The 17,626-nt window shown below is 39.9% G+C and overlaps 1 protein-coding gene across 1 annotated transcript; it reads right to left on the bottom strand.

Annotated features, from left to right (window-relative positions):
* Nucleotides 1–11,822: 11,822 nt before the first annotated feature.
* Nucleotides 11,823–17,499, bottom strand: CZH9orf40 (chromosome Z C9orf40 homolog). Its single transcript, XM_054651611.2, has 2 exons — nt 17,102–17,499; nt 11,823–13,164 (listed from the first exon to the last, which is right to left on the bottom strand). Exons 1-2 carry the CDS (start codon nt 17,420–17,422, stop codon nt 13,006–13,008), a joined length of 480 nt encoding a protein of 159 aa, XP_054507586.1. The 5' UTR covers nt 17,423–17,499; the 3' UTR covers nt 11,823–13,005.
* Between the last annotated feature and the right edge of the window lie 127 nt (nt 17,500–17,626).

Raw genomic sequence — 17,626 nt, 5'->3', positions numbered from 1 at the left:
CAAGCAGATCTATGTGTTTGTATGAAACCACTCAAGTCCCCGTCTGCAGAAATACCCGGAGCTAAACAGCACCGGCCCCAGAACACCAAATCCCTGGTAAAACAGGCCCCAGAAGCCAGGGGTTTCTCTTTGCCGTCAGCTAACGCTGACCTGCTCCCCCCAAGCCGCCTGCACTTTCAGACGGAGCCTGGTGCCAATTGCGGATTGGCTCGGACGCCCCTCAGGGCGCGGCGAGCGCTCCGTCCGAGCCGGCCGAGGCCGGGCAGGATCGCTCACAGCCTCCGCTGCCCGGCGGGACACGGCGGGACAGGAGGGACACGGCACCGCCCGTGCTGGGGGACAGCGGGGTCCCCGCCGGCCGTGCCGCCCTCACCTGCGGGTCGGCGTGCTCGCGGTGCGGGGGCTGCCAGCCGCGTCCCCAGCAGCGCCACACGGAGCCCGGCGGCGACAGCAGCAGCTCCCGCCACGCCGCCATGGCCCGGGCCGCGATCCTTGTCCCGCGGCGGCAGCGCGGGGCGGGCGGGGCGCCGTCCTTTACCCCTGGCTTCTGGGCGAGCCGGGTGCTATCTGCCCCCAGTCCTGGCAGGCGCTATCTGCCCCCAGTGCTGGCAGGTGCTATCTGTCCCCACTCCTGGCAGGCGCTATCTGCCCCCAGTGCTGGCAGGCAACATCTGCCCCCAATCCTGGCAGGCGCCATCTGCCCCCAGTGCTGGCAGGTACTATCTGTCCCCAGTGCGCTCTTCTTCCACCCTACCAAATTCTTTCTCAAATTGAGACTGGATCACAGGCACCCCGAAACCAGCATATGCTTTTTACTCTGGTTTCCCTCCATCTCAGCCCCTCTCCTAATGCCTCAGTCATTTTTCAAGGGGCTGTAAAAGTAAATTCATGGTATAAGTTATGATGAAAGTAACAAGAAAGTCCAAGAGGAAAGTAGCAATTTGCTTGAATTATGAAATATGAAGACTTGAATCACAGGTAATCAAGACATTATTGAAGGCAATAAGGTAAAAAAAGAACAGTAGCAGTACTACAGCTCATGACAGTGAGCACAACCAATGAATAAGAAAACAGTCTGTGACCAGTGTATTAACTAAAATCTTCATAAAGTGATGAAATTTGGATAAAATTTTGAACACTTAGGTTCTTGATCTTCCTAGTCATCTTCACATACTTTCTGTATCAGTTTTTCCACACTGACAAAACTTAAAGGAACTTCAACAGCCCGTCAGCAGTTACCACTTTCCCCTACAGGACTGGAGCCCTTGAATGTCCCAAGGACCACAGCCATCAAACCAAACAAAGTTCCTACAATAATTATACTTGGTTGTACCTAGTGTAAACTAATAAAACAGGCATACAGCATTCTTCTTTTTCCTGAGTTACTTTCCAGTCTTTGTTTTCTTCAACTTGTTTCTCAAGTTTGTTTCTCACACCTTACTTTTCAGTCAATCTCCATTTCCTCTTATCTCAAACTTACCCTCTTCCTATAATAAACCCCAGGCTCCATTTCTTTCATATCTCAGCTCTGCTCTCTCATCTGCTTCTTGACTGCTGTTTCTTTTATTTTGTTGGTTTCTGGCCACTGCATTGACTGTGAGCTCAAATGTCCATCCAATTCTGGATGTTATCTGTATTTCCTATCCACTTGTACTTTCTAGATCTTTCTTCCATTTTCTGTCTCAGTTTCTAATTTTCCTGCTCAGCCAATTCTTATCTATCTCTGTTGTGCTCATGTGTCCCTCCTCCTCCCTACAGGAGAGGCTTGCCTTCAGACCATCTTGTTCCATTGCAGGAGCCTGTGCAGAGCCTCTGTGAGCACCAGGGAGAAGATAGCTTGTACACACAGTCTGAGCAGCACCCCAAAAACCAGAGTCTGCTTGGTCCTTGGGCATGCCTCAGGACCTCTGGAAATACTGGCTGTCAAACTTGGCAGTGGTTTCATATGAACTATTATTTCAAAGACAGAGAGGATAATAAAACTGTTTCCAGCCCCCTGCCAAACATGGTTTTCTTCTTCTTGTATTTCTTCTATTTTGTCTTTAGACTTTTATATTGCATTTCCCACGTGGTAGACCTTAAGGAAGTATTACAGCTTCTAATAACAGGATGGACTTCTAGAAATTTTAGCAGGTGTTGATCATGTTAATTCTTCACCTAGCTACATCTTTTTTTTAAGGCATTACATTACTGTCAATTAAATTTGCTCAATCCAGTCATCCTGAGTCAGCATTGAAGCTTTTGGCTCAATTTGCTAGTATCATCAATGAAATGAAGAAAATAATTCTTATAATAGGATGTATCAGTAACTGTTGCTGTGCCCATTCTTCATATGAATCTGAACTCCATAAGGAACTTGCAACGCAATTATCCCAGCACATGCAGGTGCATTGGAATTACTGTGTCACAGCTACATCTACACATTCCACTGAGTGCAAGCATTTTCTTAATCCCAAGTTTCTGCCATTTTTTTCTAAGTTGTGAAGAGTCTTTCAGTCATAAGAAATTCTCAGTCTTCCCTGAAATCAGGTCTTGCCATTTCTTACCTAGTACAAAGACCTAAAAATCTGCAAAAAGCTATATGAGCCAATTTATGCTGCAAATTCCCACACCCAATTCCTCAGAACTTCACTGATATGAAAATACATGTGGTATGTTTTATAACAGCCACTTTAGTAGTTCGAAGTCCACATTACTCTCATGTACTCTCCTATTTTCTCTAGAAACCAGAACTGCTGAGATGTTTCCTCCTTATCAATCTTACTTCTACAGACTTACCTTAAGACCAGTGCTATCTTGCTTGTCCATCTTTTAAGCTTCTTTTTTGTTAGTCCTTTATTTCCAGTGTCTAAGCTGTCACCTCAACAGCAGTGCAGACAGATCAGTTCTTGGACACTCATTAGGAACGGTGCATCACATCTCTTGCTTTTCATGTCCTAAGTAAGTTAAATGTATACTTGTCAAAGTATGACTGCAGTAATTCATTAATCACCTTGCATAGTTTACAAAGTCCAAGTGTACCAAAAAGCAATCTCAAAGGAGGATAATATGCTTAATACAAACACTTACCACAGAGGAATGGTTTGTTTCTGTTGTTTCCATGGGTGGCCTGCAAAGGCATAAACATCCAGATACCCACTCTGTTCTCTAAGACCTGTTATATCATACCTCATATCCAGCAAAGTACACTGAAATGTTTTTGGTGTTTTTTCCATCCATCATGTTTAATCAAGCAGAATCTACTAGATCATACAGAGTTCAGAATGAAAAAGCTCAAACTAATTTATATGTCATGCACTAATCTGTTTTAGAGGGAACTCCCAGTTTCATTGTTTCATCATGTCCAAGCACACTGAAGATACCAAGTTTCATAAGACTGTATACACACCTTTACCTTTGCCTTAGTGCCCTAGCAGACCTTCAAGAACTGATGATGAAGCAAAGAGAGGAGCGAGGAAAAAAAGTGGTAGACTGTTTCTAGATTTCTCCCCATGCATATCATCATCAGCAAATCAACCTGCCTTCAGGCTTATCTTTATCCAACAAAACTAAAGTAGTGTAATGTAAGTCAATCCAAGACCAAAGGCTGGCAGCAGATATATTGAACACACTCATCAGATGATGATTTATTTCAGCCTCTGCTTTAGCATGCTGTGGAAAGGCATTGTGGCAGAATGTTGTTCATTATAGCACAAAATACAAATTTTTTTTACCACGCAGATTCTGAACTACAACGGAACAGAATTTTCTGCTTTGGTCTCTGCCTTCAACATACAGTGCATGAAGGCAACCTCCTGGGAGCAAACTTAAGTCATGCTTTATTGCTTATTTCACAGTATGCATATCTAGAATGATTGTTCCAGGTCTGATCATAGCAAATCTTCTCTCCTGCTGCCCAATGCACACCGATATTAGAAACTGATCTGCCAGCAAAGGAGAACATTACATCCCTCATCCTGAATAGAATTTTTTTATTATTAAAAGATGATAGAACCCCGACAGGCATATAAATGTCATCATTTACTTGTTCACATGATAAATGTGCTTCAACAGGAGACAAGAAAGAAGAGAATTTTGAATATTGAATTACACACAGATAGGATGTTTTCTTTTTTAGGCATGTCACCCATGCAACAAGTAGTTACTGATATCTGAGGATGGCTCAAAATCCCTGAACATAGTTCTGAAATTGTATTAATGAAGAATTATTTGAAGTCAATTGGAAAGTCTGCAGAACTTATTCTGTGAGAAAAATTGTTTTTATAACTTTAGAATTGCTAGGAACGTGGTGGGGTAAGTTTTGTCAACATGATGGTCACAATCACAAAAAAAAAAATCATCATTGTCCTGGAATGCATTCTGAAATACTCTAGGTATAGACCCAAATAAGAAAATGTGATAGAATATTTTAATCCTGTTACAATCACAAATAGTTTCTGTGCTTGCAGTGATGGTCCCATGGATACCAGTATACTGTTTCCCACAGCAGGACATCACAGTCCAGAATGGAGAAACAGTATTTCACATGGTGTCTCTAGTCTCTGTTACTAAATCTTACTTAACAGAAAATTAGTAGGAAAATTAGTGGAGGCATTTTAAGAGGACTTGGTGTAGAAGTGTGTTTGGCACATTTAAGGTGTAGTAACCTCCACCTCATGTGGATAATGCTTTACAGTTATATAGAAGCAACATGTACTTTCACAGGACAACAATTATAGATCCACAGAATCATTTAGATTAGAAAAGACCTCTAAGATAAACCAACCATTAACCTAGCACTGCAAAGTCCACCACTAAACAATAACACTAAGTGCCACATCTACACATCTTTTAAAAACCTCCAGGGATGGTGACTCTATCACTTCTCTGAGCAGCCTATCCTATTACCTGGCAGCCCTTCCAGGGAAGAAGGTTACCCTAATATACAATCTAAGCCTCCCTGGCACAACTTGAGGCTTCATCTTGTCTTCTCTTGTTACTTGGGACAGAACCCCAACATCTGCCTCACTACAATCTCCTTTTAGGTAGTGAAGACAAACACAAGGAAGATCCAGGATAAAAGGACAACATTATGGTCTTTACCTCAACATTCAATGACTCATCAGATAGTATGTGTAGCTAAATAGTATCACCTTTAAAAATTTCCAAATTTCTGGGGAACCTTTATTGACCAATAACACAATTCTTACTCCTAAGAATAAGTATACAAAACTTGAAGGTTTTGTAAAATACTCCTCAGGGAATATTGACTCTCTTCTGTAGCTCCCTCATTCCTGGTATCTCTCAGAGTGGTCAGCAGATTTTTCAAAAGTACTTTCAGAGTACTCCTAGAAGGAAAGATTACTGTCTGACTTAGCTTCCTGGACTGTGTCAAATGACAGGTATATGGATTCTTCAATGATATTTCTTCCAGACATTACCCCAGAGCTCTCAAAACCTCATTTTAAAACAATTTTCAAAATCTGCATTTTCCTTTCCCACCAGTTTTTTCACAGCACAAGCTGGGGCTGGTAGTGTGCAGATACTCTTCAACATCTCATTGGTGACACAGATACTGGGAGCAAGAGCACCCCAGCATGTTTGCCAGTGACACCAAGATGGAGTTGTGCAGTCAAACACTGGAGGGAAGGGATGCCATCCAGAGGGACCTTGATAGGCTTGAGATGCGAGCCAATGCAAACCTCATAAAGTTCAACAAACCTAAGTGCAAGGTCCTACACCTGGCTCAGGGCAATCCCAGACACACCCACAGGTTGGGCAGAGATGTAATTGAGAGCAGCCCTGTGGACAAAGATTTGGGGGTGATAGTTATGAAAAAACTCAGCATGGGCCAGCAGTGTGCATTTGCAGCCCAGAAAGCCAAATGCATTCCAGGCTACATCCAAAGGAGTGTGGCCAGCAGATTAAAGGAGGTGATTCTGCCCCTCTGCTCTGCTCTTGTGTGACACACCTGGAGTCACCCACCCTGTGTACAGTTTTGGTGTCCCCAGCATAAGAAGGACATGGAACTGTTGGAGCAAGTCCAGAGGAGGGCCATGAGGATGGTGAGAGGACTGGCACATGTCCACTACAAAGACAGGCTGAGAAAGCTGGGACTGTGCAGCCTGGAGAGGAGACCTCATAGCAACCTTCCAGTATCTGAAAGGGACCTGCAGGGAAGCTGGAGATGTCCCAGCCCTGGCAGTGTTCTAGGCCAGGTTGGACAAGGTCTTAAGCAACCTGGTCTAGTGGGAGATGTCCCTTTCCATGGCAGCAGGGATTGGAACTAGATTTTAAATCCCTTCAAAATTATTTTAAGGTCCTTCCAAACCCTTAACATTCTATGTTTTTATGGTATTTTCTCACAGGGACTATACAGAAGTTAGAATTGGGAAAACAGAGGTATTCATATCAAAGATGTGTCAAAGCAAATGCTTTAGAGGAGATAAACAAAAATCTTTGAGCTTAAGACTGAAAAAAGAGCCCTATCCACATGACTGATCTCTTTAATTTGAACTAACTGAAAATTATTTACCTAAAAATCAACTATTCACAAAAAAAAAAAAGTAAAAAGTTACCTACAAATCGAATGCCTGAAAATCAAGGGTTAAACAGTGATGAATGTACATGAAGCAGCACGCTTCACTAAGGAAGAAGGAAGTCTGTCCTTTAGTGACAGACTAAAATAGAGAAAACCTGAATTTACTAGGGTATCTGTGAAGTACACTGAGCACACCCATTCTCAGAGTGGAACACAAGACTTAAAGCAATGCCAGATTATACAGTGCAAGAAGGTGGGCAGTTTCATGGTGAATAATACTGTCTATTGTCTGTGCCAGCCTTCCAGGGGCTGAAGGCACATCCCTGTTCATGTGACATGTGCATTTAATAACTGCTGGCTGCTCTGCAGACAAGGGACAAACACTTGACTGTTGGCTTTCACAGGCTACCCTAGCAGCTCTGGGATCTGGGCAAGGGCTCCCCATCACGTACTGCCTGATGGCCAAGCCATGGCAGAAAAGGCAGGGAACCATTTGGATTCACCTGCACGTGCCTGCAGGCATGGTTTTGAGTACCCTGTGTTGAAAGCAGCAGGCAGTTATCAGCAGATGCTGTTGTCAGCTAGGCAGAGCACTGTTATGACAACTATTCTTTAAAAAGTGTTTTGAGTAGCTATCCCATACTAAATAATAGAAATATACCATAATATGAACAGTCAAACTCATTAACTCGGCTGTTTATTGCTGCTGCTCTAATTTCACCTTTAGGTACCCAGATTTCTAAAAGGAAAGCAAAGTAAACTTAAGCTTACTTCTATTCAAGAAATTAAGTTTACTCCTTCCTTTCAGCAATCACCCATTTCTAAAACAATATTCTTCTCTTATAACCCAGTGTCTTGGTTCTTACATAATTTTTATACCAATCTGTTTGCTAATTGCTATAGTGTGTTTTTAAATTGTAGGGTTTTTTATCACAGGAATTAGTATAGGTGATATTTAAAGTTGTATTCTCTTAAATTCCTTCCTCATATGAAAACATCTTAAGTATTTTTCTTTTCTGAGGAAAAACTAACTAGCCTAGAAGACAGAATGAGTTTAGTTCCATCCTTGTGAAAATCACATCAAATTAGTGTGACTGATTTTAATTTTCATACGGTATTGCACAATCTTACTTCAGAATTATTTTTATGAGTTAAATTTCTACAATGAAAAGCTGTCTTTGGTGTCTCTGTATTTCGACATTACACATTTAGAAATACAGAAGTTTGTCTGAAGTAGAATTTCCTCTTTTCAATCACAGGTTTCTCCAACTTCATAAAGGTAAAAGAAGAAAAACTATTATAGCATTCACAGATGTAACTTTTTGTGATTATTTGATTTTTTTAAAAAATTGTGGTTTCCAACTAATGATCATGAAACCAAAGGATTTTGGTAGCTTACTTTATGCCAAAGCAGTTTTTACATAATAATTATGTGATCAGAAACAAAATAAGGTGGTGGGTTTTGTTTTTTGGTTTGTTTTTTTTTTTTAATTCCAGGAATTAAAAGAAACTGAAAGCAATTTCCATACTCTACAAGTAGAAGCATCAAAAGAAAATATCCAGCATGCAGCATAAGGCTTCAGAGAGAGGTATTTAACAGTTTGAGTAGATCCAATAAAATTTATTATTGTGTTTCAATTTAGGTAGAAGTGCATCTGTGTACTACTCAAATGAAGGATACAAAATTCACCTGTGGAAGAGAACAATGAATGACTTATTTCATAGCTCTGCATGAAAGCTTTTTCTCTAGCTTAAACTTCACTGCAGATAGTACAGTGCTCTTTTTGTTTCATTTTCTCAACCTCATACTTGGTAAATCACTTAATTAATCATACTCAATTAATCCAAATATGAACTGCAAGCATTCACATAAAGAAAGTGGAAAAAAATTGAATGCTTAGCTAGTCCATATCCCTTCTTTCAAAAGTTCATTATTGTAAAATAAGACAAAAAAAGCAAGAAAACAATCATCCACCATAATATTTTTTTTTTAAAAAGTAAACACAGAAACAAAAATTTAGCTTGCCTCCATCCTGCTTTCACATTTTTTCCCCTGGGAAGGGTAATATTTCACTAATAAAAAAACTACTTCTTCCTTCAGTAGGGGAAAAAATTATTATCTGTATGGTTTTAAGAGAAGAAAGAACAGTATTTTCTAAGTCCTTAGAAGTGACTAAGAAGTCATGAATACAAGAATACTTCACCAAGAACATTAAAAACATAAACTACTACTGACTACAACTACTACTTTCAAATACAACACTAATTAAAATATACTGTTAAAATATACTTTACATCACCATCAAACTCTCTAATACAAAAAGCATGAAGTAGGAATTTTACTCAGGAAATAGGAAAATAAGTATCTTCCTTCTCTTAATTTTCTTCATACCTCGCAAATAATTACCTATATACAAACATTTAAATACTTCTTTGTGAGTTAGTTTCTTTTGAATTAGCACTTACCTTTCTCTTCCTCATATTAGACACTTCAAGTAGCCTTCAGACACCAGCTGAGGTTTTCATCCAACACACAATCTGATAAAGCTTGTTCCCCACTTCTAACTAAAGGAAACAGTGATACAAAGCAGTGACAACAAAATCCCATGTATTAAACTGATAATTGGGTTTGGTTGGCTGCTTTTGGTTTTGGGGGGATGAGATTTGAAGAGAATTAAGAGATGAATCAAAACTCCTTGACACAATGTTTTTACTCTAGTTATGCTGAAAACCTTGTGTCACCTTATGATCAGGGACTTGTGAGTTGATCTGCCCTTATTTATCAAGTAAGGACATGATTAGCATTCATGATGTCACAGCTTGAATTTTCAGTAGCAGTCTGGAATAAAAGCATGCCCAAAACGTTTTCCAGAGTCATGGTAACTTGCTGTGAATGTGTATTGCCACCTAGAGTGTCAAAGTTATAACTGTAGGCATGGAAGCAATTAAGCCAGCCCAGGCATATTAGTTATTATGAAATGCTCCTTTGAGCACAAGTTTTGCTGCAGAAACAGTGAGCCTGTGCAGTCTAACTCCTCTTCCCACAGTCAAGGTCAGAGGCTTTCACAAAAGAATACATTAATTTCCCCAAATGAATCTGCTCTGGTTAAAACACGCTGGCAGATGCTGGACACTAATTATCTTTAATTTCATCTGGTAACATATACGTTTGCACACTTTTCATCTTCTTTATGAAGGATCCTATATATTTTCCAAGTTCCTATATACAAGCATGCTTTTTTAACATCCACTAAATTCCTGGCCAACAGGAAAAAAATCAACCAGCAATTGTCAAAACAGTGAAAAACCTATTACTGTATCAACTATTTAGTTGATACTATATTCAAATTACTGTAATGTTGCTGTGCTGAAATGGAGCTAATGCTGAAAATATTGTCATTGATCGGCTGGCCTACTCACAAGCTGAGTTACTTCATGATCCACCTTCCATCCCCCATTTTTTTCCCTTTCCTTCTACCACAGTCTACTTACCCAACACACGTTCACTTATGCAGCCTGTTTTTCTCCGTAGTACTTCACTTTCCTGATCTGGACTGAGCTTTAATCTCTTCCCAGAGACTTATCTATCTTAGGAACCATAAACATAATCCATCTCTTCAATAAACACAAATCAAACAATGTAAATCAGGCCTTTAGTTTAGAATAACGCAAAAGACTTACTAAACGTTGGTCATGCTACTTTGCTGTTTAAATCTGCTTTTTTAACATCTGACTTGCTATTATTCCTGTACCCTTACTGTGCAACTTGCTGATACTGCACCTGATCAACCTGGGTAGTGTCTAGTTGTTACCCCTTACAAGTTCTTAAGCTTGTGACACTGGTCTTTCCTTTTAGAGAGAAATATTATAAAGAATACAAACTCCTAGTTAACTATCGAAAATATAATTTTTTTTTTCATTCTGAAATTCAAAACCATATCAAATTAAAACTGTCAGTCAGTATGCAGCTACTGGATTGTCACAATGTGTGATGGCATTTCTTTATCGTAAGAGAACATTTTCTTTTCACTGGATGTTAATGTATATGCAAATTAAAACTTACATTTACATATAGTTTATAGGCAGCTTTTGAATGAAAGGTCTCTAGAAAAATGGAGTCAGAAGTCAAGACCAGCAATTTGGCAGTTCAGTGTCACATGGCAGCTGGAGACACTAGACACTGAGAAATGCAATTTCTTATACATTTGTCCCCTTTAGTGCAAAATTTATGTGATCTGTGATCACCCCCCATTACTGCTCCAGCCTTCTGCATAACCCAGACTCTCAAGAGTAATTTCAAATAGTTTTCCAAGGCTTTTAAATTTACCTCTATTTGCAAAGAGATGAATGGAAAAAATTAATCAGCTCGGGAAACACTCTAAAAGTAACCGTAACATTCCAGCCCATAACAGAGTCTACAACTGGAAAAAACTATGAGGAAAGTGCTTGCCTACAGCACAATTGCAAATGAAGTAAAACATATGGCTTACAGCACACTGCAAGCTTAATTTGTTGTAAAGGACTTATTTATCTGGTTATGGGATAGATCAAACATGTATTTGAAAGACCATAATAAAACATCTTCTGTTCCATGAAAGGAGTGGAATGACAGATTTTAATAAAATGCAGGCTACTGCTAGGATGTACCTACCATGAATGAAGCACCAAGCAGATTTTAAATGACCAGTGTGTTGCAAAGATACTAGCTAATGCAAAATACTGGATCCTGAGAACAGTGGATGCTCTGGAATATTATAAAACTCACAAATACAGGAAAGCATGTATATGGGGTCAAAACCCCCTAATCATATAACCAACTCAAACACCTCAACAAATTAATAGATCTATTTTTTCACTAATTTATTTTGGTTATAGTAAACATGAAATAGCAGTTTTATAGCCTTCTTGCAGAAAAAAGTTTGTTTTTTAAAAAAATTTCAAAGTACCTCCTAAAACAAGTTGCTGTATTTGAACTTACACAAAATGTTAAAACTGAGAAAAATACATATTGTCCAAATATGTATCCAGCTAATCTGACAGAAGGTAGAAGGATATCCAAAGAGGCACCATAAACTGCTTAAGTCCCTAAGCCACCTCCTTTCTCCTGAAGGTTTGAGATATTAACAAGCTAAATGAATAAGCAACAAATACAGATATCCTATGCAGCACAAATTGCAGAAAAAGTTTCCAAGTGTTTACCAAGGAAGCTGACAAGCTCACTATTTTAAGCAAAAAGACCTAGTAAAACAAAGATACAGAAGCAGCAATCTTATGAAATAAAGGCAAGAACTTCACATAGTAATAGTGACAAAATTTTCACATACACATAGGCAAAACTTTATTGTCCTTTAACAAACACATTATTAGAAAAAAATAAAATTCAAAAGTTGCCTTTTTCCATAGTGATTACAGAAAAAATACGTTTTCTATCCTTAAAGACAAATCATATTCCAAAATGTAAGTCTTCCCATACAACTTCAGTCTATTATTAAAGACGTCTTTCTAATTGTACTTCAATATGTAAATAAATTGCAGATCACAAACATCAAGTTCATATTACACAGCAAAAAACCACTATTTGAATGAACTTCTGCAAAAACTTTCTGCAAAATTCACAGTCTCTGCAAAAACCACACCTCCTTCAGTATAGTTTGAAAAAGCATGTGTGGTCATTTTATATTGCACTAACTTTTCTTGACACATCTGCCCAAACCTGTCATTCAGATGCTATCAACTGGTTCAGAGCAACATCACGAAGACTAAGAACAGCAGTAACTTTACAATGAACCAAAAACATAAAAAAATGGGTGCCCACTGCTGTCCATAATGCAAAAAAGAGAAGGTGTAAAAACTTTTTCACAATGAGAATGTGAAACTTTTCAGAACAGCAGCAGCTTTCAGCAGAAAGTAGCCCCTTTTCCTTCCCCTTCTCTGCCACACTTGGTTTTTGGTTTGCATAGAAAAGGGAATGTTTTGTCCAATTTTGATGGACTCTTATTTTTTGGTTTAGCTATTATACAGGAAAAAAAAAAAAAAAGAACACATTAGAAATCACAAAAGTTTGTGTGCTTTATGATAAAGTCACATGTTAAATACTCCACTTTCAGGTACCACACATTTTTTTGTTCAGGACAGACAAAATAATTCTGCATTTCCTTTCAACATGTAACATATCCCCATTTCTTTTAATTGCATCCCAAAGTTCTAATTTTCTATATTCTTCTTTTAGTCTGCCTCCATGTCTTCAAGTATTCCTGTCAGACACTGTTGGCTCCTCCTTACTGCACACCTTCAGATAGCTTCCTCTTAAGTACCCAATATTGTTTATCCCATCCACTAAGGCAACTCAGATTTGCTTTTAAAGACTGCCACAACAGTTTCTCCAAGACCGCATAAGCATGCTTATATTCACCCAAGGAACAAAACCCCAATCTCAGTGGAAACAAGTTCCCTGGGAAACAGATGCACAGCTATGAAACAACTGATCAGGTTTCCATTTCAGTCTCTGCAGTATCAGTCCTTGCAGCAGTTTTAGCACCCGATGGAGTCTCTTCATCTAGGTTCTGAATATCAGACAAATCAATAGCAGGCAGTGGTGCTCTCCAGTACAGGAATGAGTTATATTGACAGAATTCCTCTTCTTGCTTTGAAAAGAGACAAATAAACAAAAAGTTAACAAAACATTAATGTCTATACCAGCAGCAAAAAATAATAAAAAGAAACTTTTTATATGAGAAACTGAAACTAGGAAGAGTTACTCAGCTATTATGTATTAACAACTACTTTATGATTCTTAACTAGATCATGATTTACTTCTGCCTTTTCTAATACTCTTGCCAAGAATTATGTAACAGCTTCCATATTCCATACATTTCTTCTGCTTACGACTTTTGCACAGAAAAAAAGGTGTAAAACTTGTGCAATTACTGGACTTTGCATACAAAAATGGCTCACTGCTTTTTCCTCTTATAATAGTATTCAATTTTAATGCACATTTAGAAACTGGTATTCAAAAGAATGCATTTAGCTACTTAACAGCAACTCAGAGGGATGATACATGCAGGATAAAGAAAGCATTTTAAACAACATTCTATTTCCTCTTTTCTGTATCCAAATTTTGTATTCAAGAGAGGAAAGCTTAAGAATCACAGAATATTATGAGCTGGAAGGGACCCTTAAGGATCAGCAAGTGCAGCTCTTAAATGAATACCTCATATGGGGAGCAAACCCACAACCTTGGCATTATGAGCACGATGTTCCAACCTATCTAACTAGATAATATCTCAAAAAACCTTGGAGAAACAAACATATTCTCATCTACTAATTTAATACGGCATCACAATTTTAATTGTTTTTTAAATGTCTATGAGGAAGTGCACTGCCTGTTTATAAACATGTCACAGTTATCAACAATGGCTAAGCTGTACATGTTCTTATGGACATGATACATCTAGGCAGAGGAATGAATTAAGCCATTCCTTAGGTAATGAGCATGTATTTTCTTCTGGTATATAAAAACAGTGTATGCTGACATAAATATAAAAAAATGCATTTTCATATTATATTGCATTTGCATTTTTTCTAACATACAATTAGAATTTTTTAATATTTTACTTTACTGTCTCAGCTGTAATAGAAACTGAACAGAAGTATTTTTAACAAATAAACTGGTGTAATTGTTTTGGTATTCCTGAGATACCAAACTGCAGCCTGTGGGGGGTCAAAGCACAATTGCAATCCACACTGTGACTAAGCCAACTTCAGGGGGCCTCTACAGTATGGCTCTTGAAAATATTAATTACTTGTCTGTTGGTTTTGCAACAGAATTAAAAAAAAAGTAGTGAGTATCATCCCTACACCTTCTCAAATACTGAAAAATTATGCTTTCCCCACTCTTCCCAGAAGAGAGAAGTACATAAAATCACCATACTTCTCATTTAGAGAATACATTTTTCTATTTGTTACCACACAGACCTCTCCTGAACTATAATCTGTTGTACCAAGCAACATCTTCCTGCTACAAAGCCCCTGCATGATTTAAAACCTGTAATAATAAAGAGAGGATGAAAGGTGCAGACATTTCGTAGCAGTAAGATGGCTCCTTGCCTACAGAGTGCTACTAATGTGAATTTCCTCATTGGGAAAGTCTGTCTTCAGAAAACATTAAAGAACAAAAGTTCCCATTAATTGAGACCAAAACCAATTAAATGACACGGTGACACAGGAACAAAAGGACTGATTATACTGAAACTGGAAGAAAGCCAAACTAAAAGTAGTTGCCCATTCTTGTAAACTGGAAGTTTTGTTCTGCACAGCATTAACAACAATTGACAAGTGTGGAAAGGATGACTTTCCAATCTGTACTGCAGCATAGGCAGTATCACTCACACAGAACTGTGCGGGGCCGGTGGCTAACAAATTATTTTAAAAAATCTCAGGCGGTGCAGTCTCAGAAACTGTCAACTAATTTTACAAATTCTTCCCTGCATTATTTGAATTCCCCTGACATTTTATTAATTTTTTTTTTTTAACTGAGAGCTAAGTACTTAAAATCAGAACCCTGATGCTTTGTATGCATAAAGTGAATGACAGCACCCTCATTTCAAAATTATTAGAGTCTAAGAGCTCATAAACACATACTCAGACTAAGACTACATGCATAATTACTCTCAAAAGCTTTCATGTTTACAGGTCAGCAACATTGCAGTGTGAAAATGAAAAAAAAAAGTACAAAAGACAGGCACAAATGCTAAACATTCATACCTAGAAGGTAAAATAAAACACCAAATATTCACCTTCAACTAAGTAAGTTTCTACAGAGATTTTGAGTAGAAGTTCTATAAAGGTGGCAACAACGTAGGCAAGCTAAGAGATACAAAAGCCCAGTTTCTATAGACTAAGTTGCATAATATTTAAGGAGTTAGTTTTCCAACTCTAGTTGCAAAAGTGTATTTTGAATTAAAATAATCTTTCTTCTCTGGCCAACTGCAATATGATGCTTTAAACTTTCACAAAAATACTGTGAAATTAACAGTATCCTGATCATACTTATTAATGTAATGAAATACACAAGCCATAAACACCAAAGAATAATACCAACCTAGACACTGTATTTTCAAAAAGGTTTAAGAATCATCATCAGAAATAGCATTATAAAGTATTTAAAATAGACAGGTAGGACACACAAAAACCAGAAAAAATATCTCTAGCCTCAAGTGTTAATCAAGCTTTATTTTAAAACTAAAACATTTTTTACACAATACTGTGCTGACGAGAAACAACCTGTTAAAAATACACACCTAGAAAAATATTTTACATAGAGAACTAATCTTTACTGTGTGGAAATTCAAGGGGCTTGTGGCCTTCTGATCACTGCTAAAGCTTACAAAATTATGCCAAGCAGCACCAAGAGCAAGTATACCTGTGATGGGAGTCAGACTGTTCTGCAGAGGTTTGTTCAATTTGTTTAATTACTACATTCGTGAATATATGTGTTCCGTCTTCAAAACTAAAAGAAATGCTTGTGTTTAAAATGGCTGTATAATACTCATATGACACAGAATTCTTTCTGGATTTCTCCCTGCCTTAATTAAAACCCACTAACAAATCAATCAACCAAGAAAACACTAAAAGGCAGATCATGAAAAATAAAAGCTACTGTTTTCTTTACAGATCGTATGTGGGTATTATGCTCTGAGAGGCCTCAAATTATCGAAATTAGAGTCTACAACTGCCAATCAAAGCCCTGATCAGGGCTAACCTGATCAGACTTTCTGCCACTTATATCACTGAGTCTAACAGTTTGGTCTTTCAAGATCCAGGTGAGAGAAAAAGTTAGTTTAATATGTACCAAACTTCTATGTTTGAAATGTGTGAAATCTGATTACAATCTGCTTTGGTTGTGCACAGTTTTTGGGGTTTTTTTAATTACAATTGTCTTCGTATGTACCAAATTTTGTTTTCTGAACTACAGAAAACAAACTACAGATTGCTTTTTACTACTGTGTAAAAAGCAATCAAGGGCAGGAAGAAAAACGTATATTATTCAAAGTTAACCAGAAAAGTCGTTTCAATATACTCTAATCATTACGACACTGATGCCCTCCCTCAGACCACCGCCTCCGCTAAATGTTTTGGTTAAAAGACAGCTCTGGCATTGCTATTAAATGTCAAAACAAGAAGTTAAGGAAGCTGACGCTGTAGTGAGCCTCACCCTCACCCAACAGAGGCGACACCACAATAATCTCTGCAAGCTTCCACCGCACTGCTTGATGGGGATAAAGCTGAGCATAACCTCAGGTGAGGTGGACAGGCTGTTTTATGACACGGAGCGGGGAGGGAATCGGCAATGCTGGATGATACTTCTCTTGCCTCGAGGAAGACAAAAGTAAAAGGAGCTTTAAGATGCCCGCGACCAGGAGGCGCAGATGAGCCGGGGCGGCACTGAGCGTTCCCGGCGAAAGCCCGCCAGCACCCCCGGCGGACACCCGCGTCCTGCAGACACGCTTCAGCCGCTACCGGCACCGCCCCCCGCTTCCCTCCCCGCCGACCGAGCGACGCGGGCCCGTCCCGCACAGCTACCTCGGAGGCGGCGGCGGCCCGCTCTTTGCCCCGGCCGCCCGCGCGTCCCTCCGCCGCCGGCGCGTCCTGGGGCGCCATAGTCCCGCCGCGCCGCCGCCGCCCGCCGCCCGCGTCCCCCGGCTGCGCACGAGGGGCGCCGGGCCCGAGCCGCTTTCCCGGCGGCGCCTCCGCTTCCTCCAGCGGGCGCTTGAGCGCGGCCGGGCCGGCGCCGCCCGGCTCTGCCTGGGGCCGCCGCTCGCCCGCGCGGGGCAGCGCCGGCTCGCGCAGCAGCCGCTTAACGGGCACGTGGCACATCAGCGGCTCCGCGCGCCGCTTGGCCATGAGGGGCCGCGCGCCGGCGGCTCCGCGGGGCTCCTGTGCCTCGCCCGCGCATGCGCGCCACGCTCGGCGCCGCCGCGAGGGGCGGGGCTGCCCGCCGCACGGCCTGACGGGAGGAGCGGGCGGGAAGCGCCCTCAGAGCCAAACCCTCACCCCGCCGGGAAGGGAGGAGCGGGCAGCGCCCCGGGAGCGCCCGCACAGCTGAAC

The sequence above is a fragment of the Agelaius phoeniceus genome, chromosome Z, assembly GCF_051311805.1.
Source record: "Agelaius phoeniceus isolate bAgePho1 chromosome Z, bAgePho1.hap1, whole genome shotgun sequence".
Lineage (NCBI taxonomy): Eukaryota > Metazoa > Chordata > Aves > Passeriformes > Icteridae > Agelaius > Agelaius phoeniceus.
This window is presented reverse-complemented; position numbering and strand designations above follow the sequence as displayed.